The sequence below is a fragment of the Prionailurus viverrinus genome, chromosome X (genome assembly GCF_022837055.1).
Source record: "Prionailurus viverrinus isolate Anna chromosome X, UM_Priviv_1.0, whole genome shotgun sequence".
In the NCBI taxonomy this organism is placed as follows: Eukaryota; Metazoa; Chordata; class Mammalia; order Carnivora; family Felidae; genus Prionailurus; species Prionailurus viverrinus.
Window position 1 is genome coordinate 53,680,310 of NC_062579.1, and position 26,641 is coordinate 53,706,950.

General features: G+C 37.3%; 1 protein-coding gene across 6 annotated transcripts in view; it reads right to left on the reverse strand.

Annotated features, from left to right (window-relative positions):
• Positions 1-26,641, reverse strand: part of HDAC8 (histone deacetylase 8) — a 235,802-nt gene that overhangs the window by 101,261 nt on the left and 107,900 nt on the right. Inside the window, exon 11 of one of the 6 annotated variants that reach the window (XM_047844369.1) lies at positions 23,344-23,521. The exons of the other annotated variants lie outside the window; for them this stretch is intronic. Coding sequence (XP_047700325.1) covers positions 23,462-23,521 — 60 coding nt within the window. The 3' untranslated portion in view covers positions 23,344-23,461. Of the gene's footprint in view, positions 1-23,343; positions 23,522-26,641 lie in introns of those variants that run through there. 6 annotated transcript variants of the gene reach the window in all.

Sequence of the window (26,641 nt, forward strand, 5' to 3'; positions counted from 1 at the left end):
TGTCTGATGTCTGATGAATTTCCAATTTTCAGTCTGCCTTTACTGCTTCATCTCCCACCATTCCCACAGATGCCCTACAGACGTAGTGAACTATTTATATTTCCCCAAGACCATGTGTTCTTTAACTCCTCTGTAGCTTTGTACATGCAATCACTTGTCCTGAAATGTCCTTTCCCTTGAGTACCTTTAAATATCCAGCTCAAATATTCCTCCCATGTGAAGCTTTCACTGATCACCTAAAGAAATTTGAATATATCTTTCTTTGGAGGCTAATTTACCATGAAGCTAATCATAAATCTTGAAAGCCCCTCACTTGGACAGCCACTTTCCAAGGTCCTGGGAAGGGCCCTAACATTATTTTTACAAGGTTATGTTTTTTCTAATTTGAAAAGTAAGATATTTAACCACATCTGATTAATATTTTTTTCCTCCATCAGACTTCCCTTTTGTGTTGGGTGGCACTGGGGTAGCTAAGAGGAAGTTGAGTTGTAGATAGATTTAGGGTGGGATTAGTGGGATGTATTTATGTGGTTTGCAGTAACTTATGTGTATAGTTAATGTATTGCTAATGGTATAGAAATGGCTTCAGGAAATCTCCTGTAGCCCAATGTCCTGACTCACCCAGCATCTTTACACAAAAGTGACAGAGACAGAGGTAGTATTATGATGTGAGTGTATCCTATAGTGCCCAGTCTTCAACATATTGGGTAGTAGAGGAGAAACGACATTTGAAATGTACAAAGTCCAAAGTTAGTCTTTGGAAAAGTCTTGTAATCATCACATTTAAATTTTAAGTGGAGAATTCTTTAATGATGCCTAGTCAAAATGAAAGTTTTCTTCTTTCAAAAATATAGTCACTACATCGTATACAACTATAAATGAACTGTAATATTTTTCCTTTTTCATGAAAATTGTACAAGATAGAATTTATCATATTTCCTGCTTTTGAAGGATCCAAATCTCCTAGCAGTAGGAGATTACAGTAGGAGTATTACAGAGGGTACAGCTGTGTGTACAGTCATATGATTTATGCATTGCATCTGCTATGGACTGAATTGTGTTCCCCTCTCACTCTCACAAATTCATCTGCTGAAGCCCTAACTCCAAGTGTGACTGTATTTGGATGAGGCCTTTAGGAGGTAATTAAAGTTAAACGAGGTCATGAATGTGGGGCCCCAATCCAGTTGGATTGGTGGCTTTATAAGAAGCAGAAGAGAGATCTTTTTCTTTCTCTCTCATTTCCCATGTACACTCAGAGGAAAGGCCATGAAAGACTCTCACCAGAAACCAAAACCTGCTGGACCTTGATCTGGGACTTCCAGCCTCCATAACTGTGGGAAATAAATTTCTGTTGTTTAAACCACCCATTCTATGCTATTTTGTTATGGCAGCCTGAGCACATTAATACACCATCTATTAATAATAAAAAACAAATTTTGATCAAGCATGCTAAAGTAATGATTGAATTATCTTTATATTGAAAATAACATTACAAAGTACATGTAGCTACAAAAAACGTGGGAAAGAAGTACTACAGCTGCATCACACATTCAATTAATACAACATAAGTTAGAATGTTTTTGGATTTTGTGATGTTTGTAGTGTCTTTAAAAATTTTTTAAGGTTATGATCACCCCTCGCTCCTGTCGCACTAGCACAGGGTGCAGGGCTCTGCGCGGGGCCGGCCAGCTCCACAAGTTGACCGCGACAGCACCCCGGCTGTAGCAGAGGTTCTCCTAAGCCTACTAGCTCGTCCCAGGTTACGGTGCCAGGGAACAGTTCTGCACTAGTCACCTGCTACAAGTCTAGATGGGGTGCTAGTCCTCGGAAGGGAACAGCCACCACTGCTGCAACTCCTCGCCCAGGGAATGGGTAGAAAGGGACCCTTGGGGCTTCAGAGAGCGGCTGTGACAGCACAGCAGCTGGGATGGTGCTCAGGAAGGAGCTAGAGTCACTGTCACCGTGAGCACGTAAGTATAGGCCTCTCCCCCCAACCTGACAAACTGAACCAAGTTCTCCTCCACCCGAACTTTGTCCAAACTCCTCTGTATTTTGCTTCTGTTCGGTGCTGGCCACAAGGGGGCTTGGTTGTAGCAACAGGTCTCCTCCCCAAGTGCCAGTAGCTCTGGGCTAAAGCAGGCTGGGCTAGCTGACCTTTACACCTTTCTTTTCATTCTTGCTAAAGTGCACATATTCTTGCCAACTCTACTGACTGCAAATGAACTGCACCCAGGCAATAAAAGAGCTGGTCCCAGATCAAAGATGGGAAAGAATGACAATTAGGATTTCAGTTGCTTTTACTTTTGTTTTCCTGCAAATAAGTAAGAGGCTGTGTAACAGAGAGAGGTATAGACAACGAGGTGAGTGGCCTCACCTCCCTACAGTCACATTCAATCTTCACAGAGGTTCCCCAATAGGAGTCTTGGGTGGGAAAAGGAAATCACCAGTCATGAGCTTGGCGGGAAGTTCATGAACTTGCCTTTTAAGTAGTAGCCTGGAACTCCAGGCTTTACCTACTACAGATCAGGCAATTCTGTGTTCTGATCAATGGCCTACAGAAGGTTTGGCCCAGCACAGCATGCACATCCCTCTACCCTTTGAGCTTCTTGAAGGAAAGAGAGCCATGTCTTGTATCTCTGTATTTCCAGCATAATACCATAGCAAGCCCATAGGAGGGACCTGAAAATGTTCATCAAATAAGCTGACTCTTCTGCTTTGAGTTTCACACCCCAGAGCGTATAAATAGCTCCTAGAGGAGGTGAACAAAACCCCGAAAGGTTGGTCACCTGGTCTCGGGGGTTTCTCCTTTGCTCTAATGTCTCTAGTTCTCAACTATGTAGGAGTAGGAGTCTGAGCTTTCCCACAGCTCCAGCTGGCCTCAGAGACGTGAGGAAGGAGGTTTGTGTCCTGAGCTAGAGTTACTCCCAGGGCGTGACGAGCTTTGCAGCAGAGCGAAATGGCAGGGGAAGGATGAGGACGGAGAGATGTGGGGAATGGAGCTGCAGAAGCTCCATGTAGGTCACATGAAGGACTCAGTGACTACATCACCTGTCATCTTTCTCTTCTCATGAAGCCAAAGTACCCCAAGTCCTATACCCCACTGCTTGTCAAACATTCATCCAGAGTATTGGTGGGAGATGAAGTTTTCACAAATTTGCAGAAAAATAATAAAAATAAGCTTTTCCAAAAGCTAAATTTATTCCTTTTTAAGAGAATTACCTAGTCTAGGGATATATATTTCCTAGGGTTTTTTGAGTGGGAGGAGAATGGGAACTATTCCTTCTTTGATGTTATGATGACAGTGGGTATCATTTTTTAAAAATGTCTTCAGTTGGCAAAAGTTGGCAAGCTTATACCAATTTCCCAATTGTTTGTTCATCTATCTTAGTTATACTGGTCTGTGATATCTAAAAGTTTGGGAACCACTGATATGACCTTTCCTATAGATTTTATTTTTAACCTCTCACTTGAATTTGAAGACCTTCTATAAACTTTCTATATATATTTCATCATTGGCTTCAACTGCAGAGCAGCATACAAAACTTGGGGTCTAGCAAGGGCTCCCATCCATACTTCACCTCTTAGGCCCATACCTGTATATCCAGCTATCTTCTTCACACATTTATGGGCACTTCAATAGTAACATGTCCCAAACTGAACTCATGATCCCCAACACCCCAGGCCTTTTCCCCCTGGCCTCCATGTATCTATAATGATGGTGTTATCCATCTAGTTGCATAAGCCAGTAACCTTGGAGTCTCCCTTATCCTGCACATCAAGTCCATTACCAAAATATATCTTGAATCTGATTTGTCCACTGAAGCCAGATAACCTTTTAAAATGTAAATCAGATCATGTCCCTTAGCCTTACTCTTTAAATAAAGTATATAAATGATCTAAAAAAAAAAATTTTTTTTTAAGTTGTTGTAGTTTCTTTTCTCATTCTAAATATTCACTTGTACCTAATGTTATGTTCTGTTTCTTAAATAGTGCCCTCCCCCCCAAACTGTGTACTTCAGACCTACAAAACCTGGATCCACCATTGCCCTCTATAATAGGATTTAAACCAATGTTTCTATGTCTGTGGCCCCCTTTAGATTGTGAATCTTTCTAGAGCAGCAACTGGGTTTCATTTTTGCTTTTCTAACACTTGGAAGAATGCTGACACATAGTAGTAATTTAATAAATGGTTGTTGGTTGAATAAAAAATCGACAAATGGATAGAAAGAATAGAGAATGTATGCTAATTAGTTGAGGAAGTGTGTAGTCTGGAAGATTAGCTTGGAGAATTTGAGAGAATGAACATGGAGACAAGAGGGAAATAGTCAAAGTGGCCAAAAAATGCTAGCTCCTGTTTATAGATTATGATTAATCTTCTAATCTAAGGTTACTCCAGGAATTGAGAAGGGCTGCCAACTAACACAATGAATGTTAAAAAAAAAAAGTAATCCTCTAATTTCAAAATGGGGGTAACAGGGATCTATTCTCTTGCCCAAGTATCTTTGTAGATTTTCCTTTATTCCCCTCTACCACTCACTCACTAGTTGTGTGACCTTGCACCAACCAGTTAACCTCTTTGAGACACAGTTTTCTCTTCTATAAATGTAGATAAATACCTCACAAGGTTGTTGTGAGGGTTGAAAGAAAGAAGGCCTGTGAAACATCTAACACAGTATCTGGCATATAGTAGGTCCCTCATAACTGTTAGTTTCCTTCTTTTCTGCTTTTTCTCAGTGAGGTCTGTTAATTGCCTTTAAAGAAGCAGCATCTCTTGAGGTACCTCGTGGCTTAGTCGGTTAAGCATCTGACTCTTTTTTTAAATTAATTTTTTAAATTTAAATACAAGTTAGTTAACATATAGTGTAATAATGGTTTTAGGAGTAGAATATAGTGACTCATCACTTACATATAACACCCAGTGCTCATCCCAACAAGTGCCCTCCTTAATGCCCCTTTGCCCATTTAGCCTATCCCTCCACCCAACACCCCTCCAGCAACCCTCAGTTTGTTCTATGTATTTAAAAGTCTCTTATGATTTGTCTCTCTCTGTTTTTATCTTACTTTTCCTTTCCTTCCCCTATGTTCATCTGTTTTCTTTCTTAAATTCCACATATGAGTGAAATCATATATTTATCTTTCTCTGACTGACTTATTTTGCTTAGTTAGCATGATACTCTCTAGTTACATCCACATTGTTGCAAATGGCAAGATTTCATTCTTTTTGATTGCTGAGTAATATTTCATTGTCTATATACACCACATCTTCTTTATCCATTTGTCATTCGATGGACATTTAGGCTCTTTCCATACTTTGGCTATTGTTGATAGAACTGCTATAAACCTTGGGGTGCATGTGCCCCTTGGAATCAGCATTTTTGTATCCTTTGGATAAATACTTAGTAGTGCAATTGCTGGGTCAAAGGGTAGCTTTATTTTTAATTTTTTGAAGAATCTCCATACTGTTTTCCAGAGTGGCTGCATTCCCACTAGCAGTACAAAAGTGTTCCCTTTTCGCCACATCCTTGTCAACATCTGTTGTTTCCTGAGTTCTTAATTTCAGCCATTCTGGCAGGTGTGAGGTGGTATCTCATTGTGGTTTTGATTTGCTAAGCGTCTGACTCTTGATTTTGGCTCAAGTCATGATCTCATGGGAGACTGAGCCCGGGGTTGGGCTCATGCTGACTGTGTGAAGCCTGCTTGGGGTTCTCTCTCCCTCTGCCCCTCCCCCCACTCACACTCTCTCTCAAAATAAATAAATAAATAAACTTTAAAAAAAAAGCAGAGTCTTCATCTTATTGGGCCCTCACTGTCTATTATACTCCTCTAAAGAGAAACTGTTTTCTTTGCCACCTTGGAAGAAACTTCTTACAGGGATACTCTTCTCCCTTAGAAATTTTTCCTGGTTATATATGTATAAAAAAGTCCTAAAGTTTACAAGGCCAATGTGTAATCTAGCAGGAAATGTAGACATCTTTCACGTCAACAGTAAAAGGACAAGGAGTCTGGTTCCAATTTGTGCAGACATTTTGTTACCTTGGCATGTGCTTACAGTAGAAGCAGGAAAGCAGCAATTAACTAAAGGTGTCTACAATGCAGAGTAGACACCTTTAATTAATTCCTCTGATTTTATTAAACGGTGCAATTTGAAGAGTTACTGGGCGTAAAGCAGCTGGAAGAATTCCCAGTGCTTGGGTCTACCCCCTACTATGTTCCTAGGTGGGCCAGGCAGAGATGCTAGCTCCATATCACTGCTAGCAAGCCTCCTTTCAGAAGGTCTGCTTCATGGAGGTGCATGCCAGTAAGAAGTAACTGTGGGATAGTATCCCAGAAAGGGGGAGTCACTGGCTGCAAAGGTTAGGAGACAGCGCAATGCAGCCAAATGTTTTGGATCCATTAAGGCAGCACAGCTGTTGTGTGTGCTGCCAATTCTATTCAGAAGTGGGCAAAATTCAGGTTGGAAATTTACTTCATATAGTGTGCATGTAAGTAGACTGGAGCAAAAGAAGATTAGAATGGGCAATAGGGCTTCATGTAGTAACTAGTTAAGAACTGAAGGGGAAAGCAAGTGAGAAGAGGTTTGCTGCTCCTTGTCCTCTCCTGTTGCTGCAGCAGTTAGCACCCCCTTTGTCCATGTGCAGAGGGGAGGGTTTGGAAGGTCTTTATTCCTGTTGTTTCCATTTTACTAACAGTTGACAGGTCCATCAGTTATAGTAATTAGCTTCTTAGATTGGTTGTGAACATGTTAAGGAAATATTCTTGGTTTATAAGAACTAAGAAAAATTGCATATAGGGATGCCTTGGTGGCTCAGTCAGTTGAGTGTTTGACTCTTGATTTTAGCTCAGGTCATGATCCCAAGGTTGTGGGATCGAGCTCTGCATCAGGCTCTGCACTGAACATGGAGCCTGTTTTAGGATTCTCTCTTTCTCTCTCCCTCTGCCCCTCTCCCCTGCTCATGCTCTCTCTCAAATAAAAAAATGCATATAGAGTGTGATTTCCAGAAATTGACTTCTTTTCTCTTTTTAGATGTAAATTATCTATTTTTATCATTTTTTTTATTCTTCTCATTTTAGAGAAAGGGCTATTTTGTATCTTATCCATGAGTAAATCCCTAATGTGGGCTCCAGATTTTAGCTTCTCTGGAACCTTGAACTCTTGATCACTTCCTTTCCTCTCAGTCACCTTAAATATCTCTCGCTTCCTTACATACTACTTTTAAGTTAACAGACCTGCACAGGTCATTTCCTTGAATAAACAGCTTCTTTTGAACCTCTTGCCCCTTGGAATATGGTCTAGGAAAATAAAAGCAAATGCCTCTGTGCTGCTCCCCCTTTAAAGTGTCATTTCCCAATTTCCTGATACTTTCTTTCAAACAACATTATAACTAAAAATTGAGTTTGTGAACTGCTTTGTAGGGAAGCCTTCCCTCACTCCATCAGGCACTATTAGTCACACCTTCACTGTGTTCCCACAGCACTGTCTTCATACTGTTCGTATTGTACATGGTAACTGGAACTGTAATTTATTGGTTTACATCGTATTGTTATTTACCTCTTTGTATTTATGTCACTTCTGCTAAACCATGAGTCCCTAAAAGGAAGTGAAGTGACCTTTATCTTGATATCCCCAGAAAAGAATGTTTCATAATTGGTGCTCAATAAATGCTGAGTGGGAGAAAAAGGGGCTGACAATTATTAAACTATGTCCATGTGCCAGTTTTTCTGAGATATGTGTCATTATACTTACTTTACACATAAGGAAACTGAAGTTTCCAGATTTCAAGGAGTTTGTCTAAAGGCATGTAGCTATTCAATATTGGACTATAATTCAAATTCCAGTCTGATTGATTATAAAATCTATGCCCTTTCAACCATGCTGCCTGCAAGATCTTATATTTGGAGTCCAAATTCTGGCCCCACCAGTTCTCTTGTGCTTTCACCCCACTCTGTTTTCTTACTTCATGGAGACACCCCAGTGCCCTGATCCCTACTTCCTCCTTGTTTGTCTGATTCCTTTTGGCCTCACATCCAGCCTAGAACATATTATTATACACTTGAATCCTCTTTCAACATCACCTTCAACCTTTGTCTTTTTGCCTCATCTGTCTGGAATAATCACCATTCCAAATCAACCTCTGCTATTTGCCTTCTCTGTTCTATCACCATTAAAGGAAACTATCACTGGATAGACTGGTATCACCAATCCATGGTTTTGAATTTCAGATCCACTTTCCAAGCTTCTTCATTATCCTTTTACTCGTCTCTGGTCAGCTCCTTCTCCTATTCTCAATTACTGTTCCAATATTTACCATTTTCCCCAATCCCACTATTGACCTTTCATCCCCTCACTCTTAGACATTTAGGACAATTTCAAGTTTTTCTCTATCATAAAAAAAAGCTGAGGTGAGCATCCTTATACATATTTCTACTTTACTTCAGAGTTTTTCTTAAACACCAAGCTTCTTGAAAGATTTAGCTGTGCCTATTGCTGTCATTTTCTTTACCTTAGATTTACCACTCAGCCTACTATTGTTTCACCTCTGCCCCTTTACACTGTATTGAAATTCCTCTTATTAAGGTCACCAAAGCTTCTATTTTGCCAAATCTAGTTCATATGTATAAGTCCTTAGCTTATTGGATCTCTCAGTTGCATCTGACACATCTCAGAATTCTCTCCATCTTTTAAACTTTCAACTTTGGTTTGCATGATCCTACTCTGATTTTCTTCCTATAAGTATTAGCTAATGCTTACTATGTGTTTATCAGGCACTATTCTAAGGGTTTTACATGCATTTCATGTATATTTAATCGTTAAACAACTGAGGCTTAGAGAAGTAGCTTGCCCAAAGTCATATAGCTGTTAAGTGGCAGAGCCTGGACGATATAAAATCACACAGACTGGGTCTAGAGTCCATGATTTTAATTTGTGTTATACTGCTTATCCTTAACATACTATTAGTCTTCTTTGTGAGCTCATTTTTGCTGGTCCCTTATACCAAGATTCTTGGTTTAAGGGACCTTAAATTCTCCAAGATTCCCCCAATGGCCCTATGGTCTCCTTACACATTCTCCATGGGTAATCTCATTTACTTTCATAGAGTTTTAACCACATGCTCATAATACTCATATCTATATCCAGTTATGACTTATCCCCTGGACTTCAAACTTGTATCCAACGGCATCATGGTCAAATATACTTGGGTGTTCCATAGGCACCTAGTACTCAATGTAAAAAATGGTTCAGTTATAATCCTCTTCCTCCTCTATTCATTGTACACTAATATCATCTAGTCATTCAAACCAGAAAACATGATGACCTTCTAGATTTCTCCTTCTCCTTTACCTTCAGAATACAATTAATCACCAAGTTGTGCTAATTCTGTCTCCTAAAAATTTCTTAAATATTTCCTTTGCCTCCATCCCTACTTCAAACTCTCTTCACTTGTTTGATGTATTGTAACAGTCTCTAGCCTGGTCTCTCTCAAATTTATCATGATCCATCTCATGAAAACATAGATCTGACCATTCACTGCCATTCCATGACTTAGTACTGTCAACAGGTACATTCTCAGTTCTTTAGCATGACACTTACAACTTTCTGTGGTTAAAAGCACTGGCTCTGGAGTTAAATTGCTTAGTTTGAATCTCAGCTCTGACAGTGTACAACTTTGAACAAGCTCCTTCTGTTTTAGTTTCCATATTTGCATTAGAATTATGAGGATTACATGAAATATCCATGTGAGGTACTTAGAACACTGCCTGGCATATAATAGGTGCTCAATAATTATTAACCCTTGCCAATATTTTGTATCTAGTCTCATCTCCTTCCATTTCCTGCCTTATGGTTTATGTTCTAGTAATATTGCCTTGTTTAAAGTTTATGTTCTATTAATTTTCATTGTTTATAATTCTCTAAAGGATCATGCTATTTAATGGCTGTGTGCCTTCCCTTTGCTGTTTCCTCAATCCCCTATACTTTCACACATTTATATGTCTGGCTAATATTCAGTTCAGTCTTTGGCTTTGACATCATCTTCAGGATACCTTCCATGACTCCCACATTCCTGCCCCAATCAGACTAACTGGCTCTCTTCTGTGACTTTATATACTCTGTGCATGCCTCTAACTTAGCACTCAACGGAGCCAATTGAAGTGGTCTGTTTTGTTTCTGTATATTTTGCTGGGTTGTAAGCTCTTTGTACAAAGGGACATGTCTTCTACTTCCTTGTATCCTCAGAACATAGCATCATACCCAGTATACAATAGTTGCTTAATAAATCTTTGTTGAACTGAATTGCTTCTTTTTTCATTGAATAACTAGGTAGGTACCCACATTTGTGGCTCACCTGACTGGGAAAAGAATGTCTCTCTTTCTCTTTTACCAAGCTGGTCTTTCCCATTTCAATAAATCCCACTACTATCCACCTAAATGTTTGATTCAGAAACCTTGAGATTCTTCCATTCCCTCACTTTCTACATCTAATTCATTAGTGTATTTTGTCAATTCTATCTATAAAATATGTCATTCTTTCTTTTTAAATTTTATTTTAATTCCAGTGTAGTTAACATACAATGTTATATTAGTTTTGGGTATACGGTATAGCAATTCAACAATTCCATATATTACTCAGTGTTCATCAAGGTACATTTAGTCTTAATCCCTTTCACATGTTTCAACTATCCCCCCCATCCACCACACCTCTGGTAACCCTCTGATCTCTGTAGTTAAGAGTCTGTTTTTTGGTTCCTGTCTCTCTTTTTTCCCTTTGTTAATATATTTGGTTTATTTTTTCTTAATGTTTATTTACATGAGAGAGATAGTGGGGGTGGAAAGGGCAGAGAAAGAGGAGAGAGAGAATTCCAAGCAGGCTCTGCATTGTCAGTGTAGATTCCGATGCAGGACTCAATCTCACGAACTATGAGATCATGACCTGAGCTGAAATCAAGAGTTGGATGCTTAATTGACTAAGCCACCCAGGCACCAGTTTGTTTTGTTTCTTAAATTCCACATATGGGGGCACCTGTGTGGCTCAGTCGGTTGAGCATCCAACTTCAGCTCAGTTCATGATCTCACCATTCATGAGTCCGAGCCCTGCGTTGGGCTCTCTGCTGACAGCTCAGAGCCTGGAGCCCTCTTCAGATTCTGTGTCTTCCTCTCTCTCTGTCCCTCCCTTGCTCATATTCTGTCTCTCTCTCTCTCTCAAAAATAAATATAAAAACATTAAAAAAAATTTTAAGTTCCACATGAGTGAAATCATATGGTATTTGTCTTTCTCTGACTAGCTTATTTCATTTAGTATTATATAATCCAGATCTCAATGTCATTGAAAATGGCAAGATTTCATCCTTTTTAATGGCTGAATAATATTCCATTTTTTGCTCATTTTTAATTGGATTAGTGTGTGTGTGTGTGTGTGTGTGTGTGTGTGTGTGTGTGTTGAGTTATAAAAGCTCATTATATATTTTGGATACTAACCCTTTATTGGATAGGTCATTTGCAAATATCTTCTCCCATTCTGTAGGCTGTCTTTTAGTTTTGTTGGTTGTTTCCTGTGCTGTGCAAAAGCTTTTTATTTTGATGTAGTCCCAATGGTTTATTTTTGCTTTTATTTACCTTGCCTCAGGAGACATATCTAGAAGGATATTGTTATTGCCAATATCAGAGAAATTACGCCTGTGCTCTCTTCTAGGATTTTTATGGTTTCAGGTCTCACATTCAGATCCTTAATCCATTTTGAGTTTGTTTTTGAGTATGGTGTAAGAAAGTGGTCCAGTTTCATTCTTTTGCATGTAGCTTTCCAGTTTTCCCAGCACCATTTGTTGAAGAGACTTTTTCCCATTGCATGTTCTTGCTTGTTCTAAAGATTAATTGGCCATATAATCGTGGGTTTATTTCTGAGCTTTCTATTTTGTTCCATTGACCTGTGTGTCTATTTTTGTGCCAGTACCACATTGTTTTGATTACTACAATTTTGTAATCTAATTTGACGTCTAGAATTGTGATAGCTCCCGTTTTATTTTTTCTTTTTCAAGACTCTTTTGGCTATTCGGGGTCTTTTGTGCTTCCATACAAATTTATGATTGTTTGTTTTAGCTCTGTGAAAAAATGCTGTTGGTATTTTGATAGGGATCACATTAAATTTGTAGATTGCTTTGGGTAGTATAGATATTTTAACATTATGTGTTCTTCCAACCTATGTGTATGAAATGTCTTTCCATTTCTTTGTGTCATCTGCAATTTCTTTCATCAATGTTTAATTTTCAGAGTATAGGTCTTCACCTCTTTGGTTAAGTTTATTCCTAGATATTTTATTATTTTTGGTGCAATTGTAAATGTGATTGTTTTCTTAATTTATCTTTCTGCTCCTTCATTATTAGTGTAAGGAAATGAAACCAATTTCTGTACATTGATTTTGTATCTTGTGACCTAACTGAATTCATTTATCAGTTCTAGTAGTTTTTTGGTGGAATCTTTACTGTTTTCTAAAATATGTCATTCTATCATTTCCACTGCACCACTATCATCTCTCAACTGTCATCAATCTTAGGGGTGCCTGGGTGGCTCATTCGGTTGGGTGTCCGACTTTGGTTCAGGTCATGACCTCACAGTTGGTGAGTTTGAGCTCTGCATTGGGCTCTGTGCTGACAGCTCAGAGCCTGGAGCCTGCTTCGGATTCTGTCTCTCTCTCTCTCACTGCCCCTCCCATGCTCCCGCTCTGTCTCTCCCTCAAGAAAATAAAATAAACATTAAAAAAATTTTTTTTAAATTCAACTGATGAACCTCCATTCTGCCATACTTCCATTATTGCCACCTCCCCACTCCACACAACAGTTAGAGTAGTTTTAAAACATATATCAAATCACAGTACCCCTCCTGGTTAAAAGCCTTCAGTAGCTTCCCACTCTATTAAGAATGAGTACCAACTTCTTGCCATGGCCTACAGGGCCCTGTAGAGTCTGGTCCCTGCCTATTCCATTTTATAACCCTAATCCTTTAGTGACTAGCATTAGTTATAGTGACTTCTTTCAGTACCCAGAACACACCAAACTCTTTCTTACCTCATGGTCTTTGCATATGGCTGCCTATTCTGCCTCAGACACTAGCCCTCTAGTTGTTTTATTTTTAACCTGGCTGGCTTTTTCTCATCCTTTAAGTTTAGCCTTAAATGTCACATCTTCAGAGAGGCCTCTGCTAGTGTGTACATCCATTTTTCTCTATCTCTGCACTCTTTGTGCTTCCATCATGGTACTTATCACAATTTATAATGATTTTCACTTATGTTTTACTTGTTCTGTGGTTTGTTTTCCTCACTGGATTGCACATTCCATGATGCAGGGACCACAGCTACACTGCTCACCACTATAGCCTCAGCACCTGGCACAATGTCTGGCAATTGTTAGCATTCAGTAAATATTCCCTGAATGACTTAATGACTTGATAAGTCAATCATTCAATTACTAAAGCAGGGGGGGCATATAAACTTTCTTATATGGTTGGTCTCTTAGGTAAGAGAAACTGTAACTTTAGCTAGACACGTAATTGTTGAGATGAATCACCTTGCCCAATACAGTTGAGAAGTATTGTAGGAGAGCTTAATCAAGCAAGAAAAAGATAAACTTTTAAAAGTCTGGTTCTTAGTCCCTTTATGCTTGTGAGTGACTCAGGAACGACAAATATAATTACTACAAACCAGTGGCTTTCAATAAGGGAAGATTTTGCCTCACCCTCAGGGGACATTCAGCAATGTCTGGGTACATTCTTGGTTGTCAAACTGTGCAGGGAGTGTGCTACTGGCATCTAGTGAGTAGAGGGAAGGAATGCTGCTCAGTATCCTGTGAATGCACAGGATTCCCAGTCTCCCCATAACAATTAATTATATACCACAAGAAAAGTCAATAATGCCAATACTAAAACAAAAACAAAAGAGAAATAGGACTATCATCTAACTTTGTGAAACATAATACAATGGCCAAATGTAGGTGTTAGTGTTCTATAGGATTTGTAAAACTTAATAATTGAAGCCATTAATAAGCTCTTTTTTTCTAAGATTTATTTCTGTTCTTTAGAACATATTTTTGTTTTTTTGTTTATTTCAAAGAATCTATCCATTGATGGACTTTAGGAAATTGCTGAATGTTCTAAACTTGTATCTAAAATTGTGTAATTGTAAGCATTTATCTAGAAGGAGGGAGCATCAGGGGTCCATTACCACCCAAAAGATTAAAAAGCCACTGGTATGGAGAGACCTCTGTGTTGTGTGGATTATATTTTAAAAAGTCATGTTTTGCAGAATATATGTTCTGCAAAATGCTTAAAAGGGCTTAAAAATATGGGTGCCCTTTAGGGCTACCTTAGGAGGCAGGCAAGTGTGGTGGAAGTTCAGTTTGGTTTCTTTCTAGTAGTAGGGATAATACAGGTTTCACTGGGCTGTTTGGAGACCATGTGAGGTAATTTATATAAGCCCTAGTAAAGTGTTAGGCACAGAGCAGATACTCAAAAACTGTTATTTTTCTTCCCTCTCAGAAGGGAATTGTGAGGATTAAATAAAGTAATTCTTTGAAAACTAAATGAAATAATGCATGTAGCTTGTTGTCTGGTAAGTAGTACATGTTTAATAAATTGTTACTTTCCTCCCATGTTTTCTTTATGCCCAAATCCTGGGTGTTATCATTGAAAGTAGAGAAAAAGTATAATCCCAGAAATATGAAAATTTTGAGAGTCAGTCTTGGCTCTGCTATTTTACTAGCTGATCCTGGTCAAGTTATTTTCTGAGTCTTACTTTTCTCATTGGTAAGTGAGAGAATAATGTATACCTCTCAGAATTGCTAAGAGACATAAATAAGATAATATATATATAAAGGATATAACATGGATATGCTTACATGGGATATAATTGGTGCTTAATAAGTGTTAAGTTCTTTTCTCATTCAAACAGTTTTTAAATCCTACCTCTGTCAAGCCTTTCTGCAATAGGAGGATCATTTGCTGAATGTCTGGTACAATGACCTTATCTAAATATAAAACTCAAATGTAAAATTTCTAGCACTCATCTAATTATACTCATACTTGTTCATATAAAATGATAATATTTCATTTTGATATGTTTTCAGCATTTTTCTTCCCTGAGCTCTCTGTGTCAGCAAGGGCTATTAGGTTAAATCTGCATAGCATCCAATACAGCAGCACCATGTACATTTTTAAAAAATGTGTTAGGCACTTATTAGGGATCATATTCTCAGTATTGAAGGACTAAGAAGAAACAGGTCCTTGGCTGTGGGTTTTACCAATGTTTCTGACATTAACAATAATAATGCCTAAAATTTAATTTAAATTAGTATTATTTGTTTACTACATATTAGTAATATATTTAAATATATTACTTATATGTTCCAGTCACTGTACTAAGCATTTTGTGTAGACAAATACATTTAATCTTCACAATAATCCCTATTTTATAGGTGATGGACCTGAGGGACAGACTGGTAAAATAATTTTCTCAACTTGTCTAATCTATATTGGTACTATGATCATTCCCTGGAGCTGGTCTATGAAAACAGGTCTCTCTGATAAATATATTCATTTAATTTTTATATTTTAATTTCAACAATTTATTTACATTTTAAAGTAAGTTATACATACATGGTAAAAACTTGAAGAGTTATACAATGAAAAGTAAATCCTGACTTCTGGATTCTGGTAATGATAGAATAGCTTACATCAGAATAACCATCATGATAAACTGAAGGTATTAGAGAGCACCCCCCAAACAGGCAGAAACTAGAGGGAATTCAACCCTTGAAAGAAAGGAACTACACTGGGTTGGAGTCACAGTTTTTATATTTTATGTGATGTGTGGTAGAGCTCAGGCAGTTAGCTACAGGGTTATTAGCCTGAGAATTCAGAGCACAGAGTTCAGGGTTGCCAGAGTTTCATAAAACAAGACCCCAAATCTCCAGGTTCAAATAAAAACCCACTCATCATACAAAGAATCAGGAAAATCTCAACTTGAATGAGAAAAGACAATCAACAGATGTTAACACCAAAATGACATATATGTTAGAATTATCAACAAGGATTTTAAGGCAGCCATTATAAAATGTTTCAAGAAGCAATTACAGGCATGCTAGAAACACAATAAAAAATAGAAAGTATCAACCATGAAATAGAAAACATGAAGAATGGAAATTTTAGAACTGAAATATACAATAATCAAAATAAAAAAACTTACTGGATGGGCTTAACAAAAATATGGAGATAACAAAGAAAAGCATCTGAATATGAAAACAGAGCAATAGATCACCCAGTCTAAACAACATAGAGAAAACAGAGTAAAAAAACAATAAACAGAGACTTAGGGTCCTGTAGGACAAGAACAAAATGTCAAACATTTGTGTCATCAGAATATCAAAAGAAGATAAAGATGACATTTAAAAAATATTCAAAGAAATAATGGCTAAAACTTCCCCAAATTTGGTGAAAGAATAATCCTACATAATCAAGAGGCTCAATGAAACCTAAACAGAATAACACCCCCCCAAATCCATTCCTCCAAGACATATCATAATTAAGTATCTGAAACATAAGGAGAAAAAACAAAAATAAAAACTGTGAAAGCAGGTAGAGAGAAATAAGGCATCACTTTACATTCTCACCTCTATGGAAATAATGATTCAAATGAAAATGAATTTCTCATCAGAAACCACAGAGGCCAGAAGGAAAAGGCACATTTTTAAGTGCTGAAAAAAAACCCTTATATCCCAAAATTATAGCCAGTGAACATATCATTAAGTAGTGAAAGAGAAATCAAGCCATTCTCAGATGAAGGAAAACAAAGAGAATTTGTCTTCATCAATTCTACCCTAAAAGAATGGCCAAAGGAAATTCTGCAAACAGAAAGGAAATGAAAAAACAATAAATCTTAAAGCATTAAGAAGGAAGAAAGTACAACAGAAATGATAAAAATATGGCTAAATACAGCACATTTTCCTTCTCCACCTAAATTTTGAAAATTATGTTTGATGGTTGAAACAAAAACTATAACAATTTCTGTTGTGGTTTTCAATGTATATAGGGTAAAATTTTAAAATATTATATTAGAGAGGAAGGTAAAGGGACATAAAGTCAGGTAAGTTTGCTATAGTTTACTCAAAGTGGCAAAATGTTGATATGTGTATGTGTGTGTGTGTGTGTGTGTGTGTGTATATATATACACATATATATACACACACACACATATATGTACCTATATACAAAAAATATATATTTTAATACCTAAAGCAACTACTAGAAAATCTATACAAAGTGATATACTCAAAAACACTATAGATAAATTAAAATGGAATTTAAAAAAGAATGTCCAAGTAATCCAGAGGAAGGCAGGAGGGAAAAACAGAATAAACAAAAAATAAATGATAAAATGGCATACTTAAGTCTTAACATATCAATAACTACATGAAAGGCAAATGATCTAAACACACCAATTAAAAAAGATTGATAGAATGGGTAAAGAAAAAACATGACTCAATTATATTTTGTCTATAAGAAAGTCACTTCAACTATAATGATATAGAGAAATTGAAATAAAAATTATAGAAAAAGATGTAATATGTAAATGGTAATAAAAAAGCATGAGTGGCAGTTTCATAAAAAAGAAAACCTATACCTATAATATGATCCAGCAACTGCATTCCTGGTATTGATCCCAGACACATGAAAACTTACATCCACAAAAATTGTACACAAATGTTTAATTTTAATAGTCCCAAATTGGAAACAACCCAAATGTTCTTAAGTGGATAAATGGTTAAACAAACTATGGTACTTCTATACTGTAGAATACTATTCAGCAATAAAAAGGTTTAACTGACTGAGCCACCCAGGCACCCCTTACAGCAATAAAAAGGAATAAAGTATTGAGGCATTGGACAACTTGGACAGCTATCAAGGGAATTATCCTGAGTATAAAAAAGCCAATCTCAAAAGGTTACATATTGCATGATTCCATTTATACCACATACTCTAAATGAAAAAAAATATATAGACATGAAGAACAGAGTAGTGGCTTCCATAGATTAGGGAGTTAAGGGAAGGGAAGGCAGCTATGGTTATAAAAGAGTAGCACAAGGGAGGTCTTTGTGGTAATGGAACAGTTCTGTATCCTGACTGTGGTAGTGGTTACAACAATTTATACATGTGATAAAATTTCATAGAACTAAATATACACACACATACACACAAAAATTAGTGTGTGTAAAATAGATGAAATCTGAATAAGGCCTGTGGATTATACCAATGTCAATTTCCTGGTTTTGATATTTTACTATACTTATATAAGAGAAGATATTACTATTGGGGGAAACTGAATGAAGGGTACATGAGACTTCTTTGTACTATCTTTACAATTGTGGATCTAAAATTATTTCAGAATGAAGAAGTTTAAAAAATAATTGGATGGAATGGGATAAAAGATTAATTTGAATGGCTAATAGCAGACTAAATACTAAAGAAGAAAGGATTAGTAAACTTGAAGATAGATCAGTGGAAATTAAACAAATTGAAGCATAGAGGAAAAAATATTGGAAAAAAAAGACAAGCACTTCAGTGACTTACAGGACAGTATCAATCAATCTTTTTTTAAAGTTTATTTATTTTGAGAGATAGAAAGCAAGGAAGGGACAGAGAGAGAGAGAGAGAGAGAGAGAGAGAGAGAGAGAGAATCCTAAGTAGGCTCCGCACTGACAGTGCAGAGCCTGATGTTGGGCTCAGACCCATGACCTGAGCCAAAACCAAGAGTTGGTTGCCCAACTGACTGAGCCACCCAGGTGCACCTGGTATCAATCAATCTAATACATGTTAACAGGAGTTCCAGAAAGATAGGAGAGATGGAAATAGGGCAAAAAATGAGTCAAGAAATACCAGCCAAGAATTTTCCAAATTACATCCCAAACTGGAACCCACAGACCAAGGAACTCAGGAAATCCCAAGTAGGATAAACACAAAAAAGTACACTGGGGCACATCATGGTCAATGGTCTGAAAAGCAAAGATAAATATATAAATGCAGCCAGAGAAAAAGACATAGTATACCCAGGGAAACAATGATAAAAACAAGACTGACTTTCCATTAAAAAAAAATGGAGCCAGAAAAATAAATGTCCATCTAGAATTTTATATCCAGCAAAAATATTTTTCAAAAATGAAGGCAGAAAAAAATTGGAAGCAGATAAGTAAAAGGGTTCTGCATCTGGGTATGAGGGGAAAGAGGATATGAAATTATTTTCTCTTTAGAAACAACTAGAATATTTACCAAATATAGGAAAATTTTTTAAAGACACTGGACAATATGCAGCACAATATAGTAATCTGAGAGAAAAGGAATACAAATAAGGTGATCCCTATGATTACCTCAGTTTTCTGCCAGGAGGTAATCCCTGGACTGTGATGCAGTGGTGGGGGATCCCAACAGAGTCTAACAATCTCTGAGGAGATCAGTCAGAGATTGGAATTCCTAAAGGTGGTTAGAAATTGTGGTGGTGGAGGTAAGCCATAAAAAGCGTACTAGAGGGGCACCTGGGTGGCTCAGTCAGTTAAGCATCTGCCTTCGGCTCAGGTCATAATCTCACAGCTCATGAGTTTCAGCCCCGTATCAGTCTTTGTGCTGATAGCTTAGAGCCTGGAGCCTGCTTCAGATTCTATGTCTCCCTCTCTCTGCCCCTCTCCTGCTCACGTGCTATCTCTCTCTCTCTCTCTCTCTCTCTCTCTCTCTCTCTCTTTCTGTCTCTCAGAAGTAAGAACATTAAAAAAATTAAAAACAAGTGTACTAGAAATATGCATAGAGGTCCCCTTGAGTCTTTTGATGAATACAAATCTGAATATGGATAGAGTAAAACCTCACAAAGAATCTAGAAAAAATTTCCAGGGAAGTAATTACTAAGAAGTTGTAAGAGAAACACTCCCTAAAGTTCACATAAGGTCAAAGTGGAGAGACCTCAATGAATAAAGGGGGGCATCAGTAGGGACTTGAGAGAAGCAGTTCCTTCAAAATGGGCTAAATTAGCTCTAGTGTAAAGGTTACTCAAGGTCTACTCTAAGTGAGCTTTTAAAAACAAACCTCAATGGCACAAAAACAGACACATAGACCAATGGAATAGAATAGAAACTCCAGAACTAGACCCACAAACGTATGGCCAACTCATCTTTGACAAAGCAGAAAAGAACATCCAATGGAAAAAAGACAGCCTCTTTAACAAATGGTGCTGGGAGAACTGGACAGCAACATGCAGAAGGTTGAAACTAGACCACTTTCTCACACCATTCACAAACATAAACTCAAAATGGATAAAGGACCTAAATGTGAGACAGGAAACCATCAAAACCTTAGAGGAGAAAGCAGGAAAAGACCTCTCTGACCTCAGCCGTAGCAATCTCTTACTCGACACATCCCCAAAGGCAAGGGAATTTAAAGCAAAAGTGAATTACTGGGACCTTATGAAGATAAAAAGCTTCTGCACAGCAAAGGAAACAACCAACAAAACTAAAAGGCAACCAACAGAATGGGAAAAGATATTCGCAAATGACATATCGGACAAAGGGCTAGTATCCAAAATCTATAAAGAGCTCACCAAACTCCACACCTGAAAAACAAATAACCCAGTGAAGAAATGGGCAGAAAACATGAATAGACACTTCTCTAAAGAAGACATCCGGATGGCCAACAGGCACATGAAAAGATGTTCAGCGTCGCTCCTTATCAGGGAAATACAAATCAAAACCACACTCAGGTATCACCTCACGCCAGTCAGAGTGGCCAAAATGAACAAATCAGGAGACTATAGATGCTGGAGAGGATGTGGAGAAACGGGAACCCTCTTGCACTGTTGGTGGGAATGCAAATTGGTGCAGCTGCTCTGGAAAGCAGTGTGGAGGTTCCTCAAAAAATTAAAAATAGACCTACCCTATGACCCAGCAATAGCACTGCTAGGAATTTATCCAAGGGATACAGGAGTACTGATGCATAGGGGCACTTGTACCCCAATGTTCATAGCAGCACTCTCAACAATAGCCAAATTATGGAAAGAGCCTAAATGTCCATCAACTGATGAATGGATAAAGAAATTGTGGTTTATATACACAATGGAGTACTACGTGGCAATGAGAAAAAATGAAATATGGCCTTTTGTAGCAACGTGGATGGAACTGGAGAGTGTGATGCTAAGTGAAATAAGCCATACAGAGAAAGACAGATACCATATGGTTTCACTCTTATGTGGATCCTGAGAAACTTAACAGGAACCCATGGGGGAGGGGAAGGAAAAAAAAAAAAGAGGTTAGAGTGCGAGAGAGCCAAAGCATAAGAGACTGTTAAAAACTGAGAACAAACTGAGGGTTGATGGGGGGTGGGAGGGAGGAGAGGGTGGGTGATGGGTATTGAGGAGGGCACCTTTTGGGATGAGCACTGGGTATTGTATGGAAACCAATTTGTCAATAAATTACATATTTAAAAAAAATAAAAAAAATAAAAACAAACCTCAAAAGGATCAAATTGATCCACAATAACTTGTGTATCAAAAAAAGTACAATCCTCTAAATAAATACAAAAGAAAAATCCAGCACTCAACAATGTAAAATTCACAATGTTGGATATACAATTTAAAATTTTAAACATACAAGAAAGCAGGAAAATACAATCTATATCCTGGAGAAAAATTAGTCAACAGGAAGAGACTCAGAAATTACAGAGATAAGGGAATTAGTAGACAAGGACCTTAAAACAGCTATTTATAAATATGCTCCATATGTTCAAGGATGTAAAGAAAATATGAACACAGTGAAGAGAGAAATGGACAATTTTTTTCCTGGTCATATATTTTTTAAAGATTTTATTACTTGGAAGGTTTTTTATTTGTAATAGAAGTTCTAGAAATGAAAAATACAATATTTGAAAAGAAAATTCACTGGATGGGATTAATAGCAATTATATACTGCAGAAGAAAAGATCAATAAACTTGAAGGCAAAGCAAGAGAAACTCTTCAATATGAATCACAGAAATAAAAGACAAAAAAGGGGTCTCTTGGGGTGCCTCGGTGGGTCAGTTGGTTAAGTGTCCGACTTTGGTTCAGGACATGATCTCATGATTCATGAGTTTGAGACCTGCATCAGGCTGGTGCTGACAGTGCAGAGTCGGCTTAGGATTCTGTCTCCCCCTCTCTGTGCCCCTCCTCCACTCATGTTCTCTCGCTCTCTCTCACAGAAATAAAAAAAAAAGGGGGGGGGGTCTTAGTGACCTGTGGGACAATACAACAGGTCTAACATAGGTCTAACTGGAGTCTCAGTAGTAGAGGAGAAAAAGAAAGGACAGAAAAGAAATAAGGGCTGAAATATTTCTAAATTTGATAAAAGCTACAAACCCTCAGATCCCAGAAGCTTTGGGTTCCAAAGAGGATAAACACACACACACGCACAGAAACCACACCAGGGCAAACTATAACCAAGATGCTGAAAACTAGTCACAAAGAGAAATGGTAAAAGCAGCCAGAGGGAAAAAATGCAGGTATTATACAAAGGAACAAAGAGAAGAATGATTACAGATTTCTCATGAGGAAATATGCGAAGTTCTGAAAGAAACAATTAACAACCTAGAACTTTATATCTTAAAATAGAGAAATATCTTTAAAAATGTCTTTAAAAATTAAGACAAACTAGACTTTTCAAACAAATCTGAGAAAATCTGTTGCAAACAGACCTACATTTTAATACAAAATTAGCTGAAGTTCTTAGAGAAAATGTAACTTTTACCAGATGGAAACCTGGATCTACACAAAGGATTGAAAAATGCTGAAAAGGATAAATATATGGGTAAATGTAAAAAAATTTTCGAGGTGCCTCTGTGGTTAAGAGTCCAACTCTTGATTTTGGCTCAGGTCATGATCTCATGGTTTGTGGGATTGAGCCCTGCATCGATCTGTGCTGTCAGCACAGAGCCTACTTTGGATTCTATTTCTCTCTCTCTCTGTGCCTCTCTTCTCCTGTCCTCTCTCTCTCTCTAAATGAATGAATGAATGAATGAATAAATAAATAAATTTTTCTTACTTATCTTTTAATTTCTTTAAATGATAATTTAGGGCCGCATTGGGAGCAGCATGTCCAGTGGTGGCTGCATATGTGCTGACTGCAAAGGAGTGCCACTAAAGCCCATGGAGGAATGAGGGAGGCTGTCAGCCTGGTGGCAGAGTAGTAAGTGGAGCAACACAGTCCAGTCAAAAGGTGGCACAGCTCAGGTCGGGGCACTGGGTGTATGGTCCAAAGCTGCTCATATCTGGGGCATTCTAGTCTGAGCACTGTGTCCTGTGGCTGGTATGAGTAGCTATCTAGCCTCCCTGCACCCCTTGATGGGGCCCATACAACAGGTTCCCCTACTTTGAGACTTCTTGCCTGGTCAGGCTCTTGATCTTCTCTTCCATCCCTTCATTTGTTTTTCAGCTCTTTGCTCTGAAGTGCTGGCACCATGACCAGTTCCTGTACTCCCTAAACACAAGAGGGACATGGAAAAAGTATCCTTAGCTACACCTTCTATAATCTCTATAACTTTTTGTATTGTTTAGTAAATCATTATTTTGAAATCCCAGAATTTTGCTTCCACTTAGATAGAAACATAAGAATATGGATTGTTGGATTAATAAAATGAGATTAGAAGGCTTGCTGTCTCAAACCAGAGCTGTAACATCTATGTTTAAAGAAGCTGAAAAAGATGAAACTGAAGTATCAGGGAGGGCTTTGACTCATGGTAGGAAGACATTGACTTCAAAGACATGGTTAAATTGTAAGCAAAGAATGAAATTATGATTAAAATTACCTTTATATATGTAATTAATTTACCTTATAGTGTCTTATGCATGGAACATTTTCACATAATTTCAGAATAATTTGCTACTTAAGTTGTGGCATCATTTTTAGATCATTTATTCATAAAGGGAAAGAAATGGGATATTTTAAGTGTAGACATGATGAGCTTATTAAAAATCAAAAGTTGTTAAGAGTTTTTCAAACTAGAATAAGTCACTGAAGCATCTTATGCACAAGCCATCAGACTACATAGACTGGGGCAATGCACATAATAGTTTAGAGATCAATAAAGCTTTGAATAGTTGACATTTCTCAATGCCTACTGAATGAAAAGTTAGTAAAATAACCATAGTAATGCCTCTTTTCAATGGCACAGTAACTTGTTTATTTAAACATTTAGCTCTAAACATGAAGACTTAATCATTATCTTATTTGCATAATTATACTTCACTTTACAGACAAGTTTACAAATGTGGCTGGACTTGTTTGGCTTGCAGTCATGTGGTATCAGCAGTGACTAGTCTTTGAAGAAGTCTTTTTCTTTGTGCATGGTTGACAACAAACACAAGTGGTTGTCACTTGTGAAATATTAAAGTGCTGAACAACTTGTTTGAATCTCATGGTTTCTCCTGGAGCAACTTTGTTTATATTTGCATGGAGGTACAAAAGCAATAGTAGGTAAAACTGCAGCTACCATGATATAAATTAAGGCAGTAGAACCAAAGTATACCAATAGTTACTGTATTCTTTATACTGCCATGTAATCACATTAAAAAAATCGATTTCAGTTAAGAATGTCCTTGGTGAAGCACTAAAAATTATTAAATCTTGATCCTGGATTTAATATTCTGTGTCACAAAATAGGAGGTACAAAAAAGGTGCTTCTGTTATAAACTACATTATTGTGGTTGTATTGAGAATAACATATCTGTAATTAAGTCATGGCTTAACTAGCCACTTTTCATGGAATACCATTTTTACTTGGGAGAAAAACTGATAGAAAAACCATCATTCAATACTTGGGTATTTGGCAGATACTTCTCAAAAATGAAGTGAGCCTTTAGGATAAACAATGGACATAATTTTTTGCCAATAATGGTATTTACATTTTTGAGTGAAAATTAAAATTTTGGAAAACTTCATTTTGCCATTGTAAGCTTAACAGCTTCGCCAAACTTAAGCTTTGTTTAAATGAGATTAGTGCTGATATTAATGTAATTTTTGACAGTGCAAAAAATGTTTCAGCATTTGAAATATTCACATAATTTAGTGAACCAATATTTTCCAAATAGTCGATATGTACAAGATGGGCCAAATACCTATTCAAAGTACAAGATGACAAGTGAATTTTAATGTAACAGTATATAAAAATTCACTGATACAGTTTCAGATTCCACACAGCATTAACCTTTAAGAAACTACCATTTGTAGACTTTTTGTGTAGTAGCAAAGAATATCCACAATTATCTGTAAAGGTTATTGAAATACTCTTCCCTTTTCCAACTACATATCTATGTGAAGGTGGATTTTCTTCATATACTTTAAGAAAAACAACATAACACATTGTAGAAGCTGGTATGAGAGATAACCTGTCATTTATTAAGCCAGACATTATAGAGATATGCAAAAATATATAGCAATGACATTCTTTTCATGAAATATTTTTGACTTGGAAAGTAGAGTTATTTTTAATTTTTTTTAACGTTTATTTATTTTTGAGATAGAGAGAGACAGAGCATGAATGGGGGAGGGTCAGAGAGAGGGAGACACAGAATCCGAAACAGGCTCCAGGCTCTGAGCTGTCAGCACAGAGCCCGATGCGTGGCCCGAACTCACTGACCGCGAGATCATGACCTGAGCCGAAGTCGGCCGCCTGACCGACTGAGCCACCCAGGCACCCCACAAAGTAGAGTTGTTTTTAAAAAATCATAACATGTTATCTGTGCTAATGTATACTGGGTTTATTTTTCTTATTTTAAATAATAAATGTTTAAAATTCTTTTTAAATATATTGACTGTTTAAAGCAAGACAATAACAATGTATCGTGGGTTTATAACACCTGCAAATGTAAAACATATGACTACAATAGCACAAGGGAAGGAAAAGAGAAAAATGGAAGAACATTGTAATAAGGGTGCTATATTATACATTAAATAGTGTAATACTATTTGAAGGTAGAATATGATAAGTTAGAAATGTATACTGTAAACCCCTGAGCAACCATGAAAAATCAAAACAAAGTTATAGATAATAGACAAATAATGGACACGAATGGAACCTTAAAAATACTCATTTAATTGAAAAAGGCAAGAAAATAGAAACAGGGAATAGATGGGAAAATAGAAAACAAATAGGAAGATGGACTTAAATATAAACATATAAATAATTTATGCAAACATAAGTGGTGTAGGCACTCTAGCCAAAAGGCAGAGACTGTCAGACTAGACTGGATAAAAAATCATGACCCAACTATACGTGGTCTATGAGAAATTCAATTTATTTTTTTTTTAATTTTTTTTAACGTTTATTTATTTTTGAGACAGAGAGAGACAGAGCATGAACAGGGGAGGGTCAGAGAGAGAGGGAGACACAGAATTTGAAACAGGCTCCAGGCTCTGAGCGGTCAGCACAGAGCCTGACGTGGGGCTCAAACTCACAGACCGCGAGATCATGACCTGAGCCGAAGTTGGATGCTCAACTGACTGAGCCACCCAGGCGCCCCAGGAAATTCAATTTAGATATGGAAACACAAATAGGTTAAAAGTAAAAGAACAGATGAAGATATACCACACAAATAATAA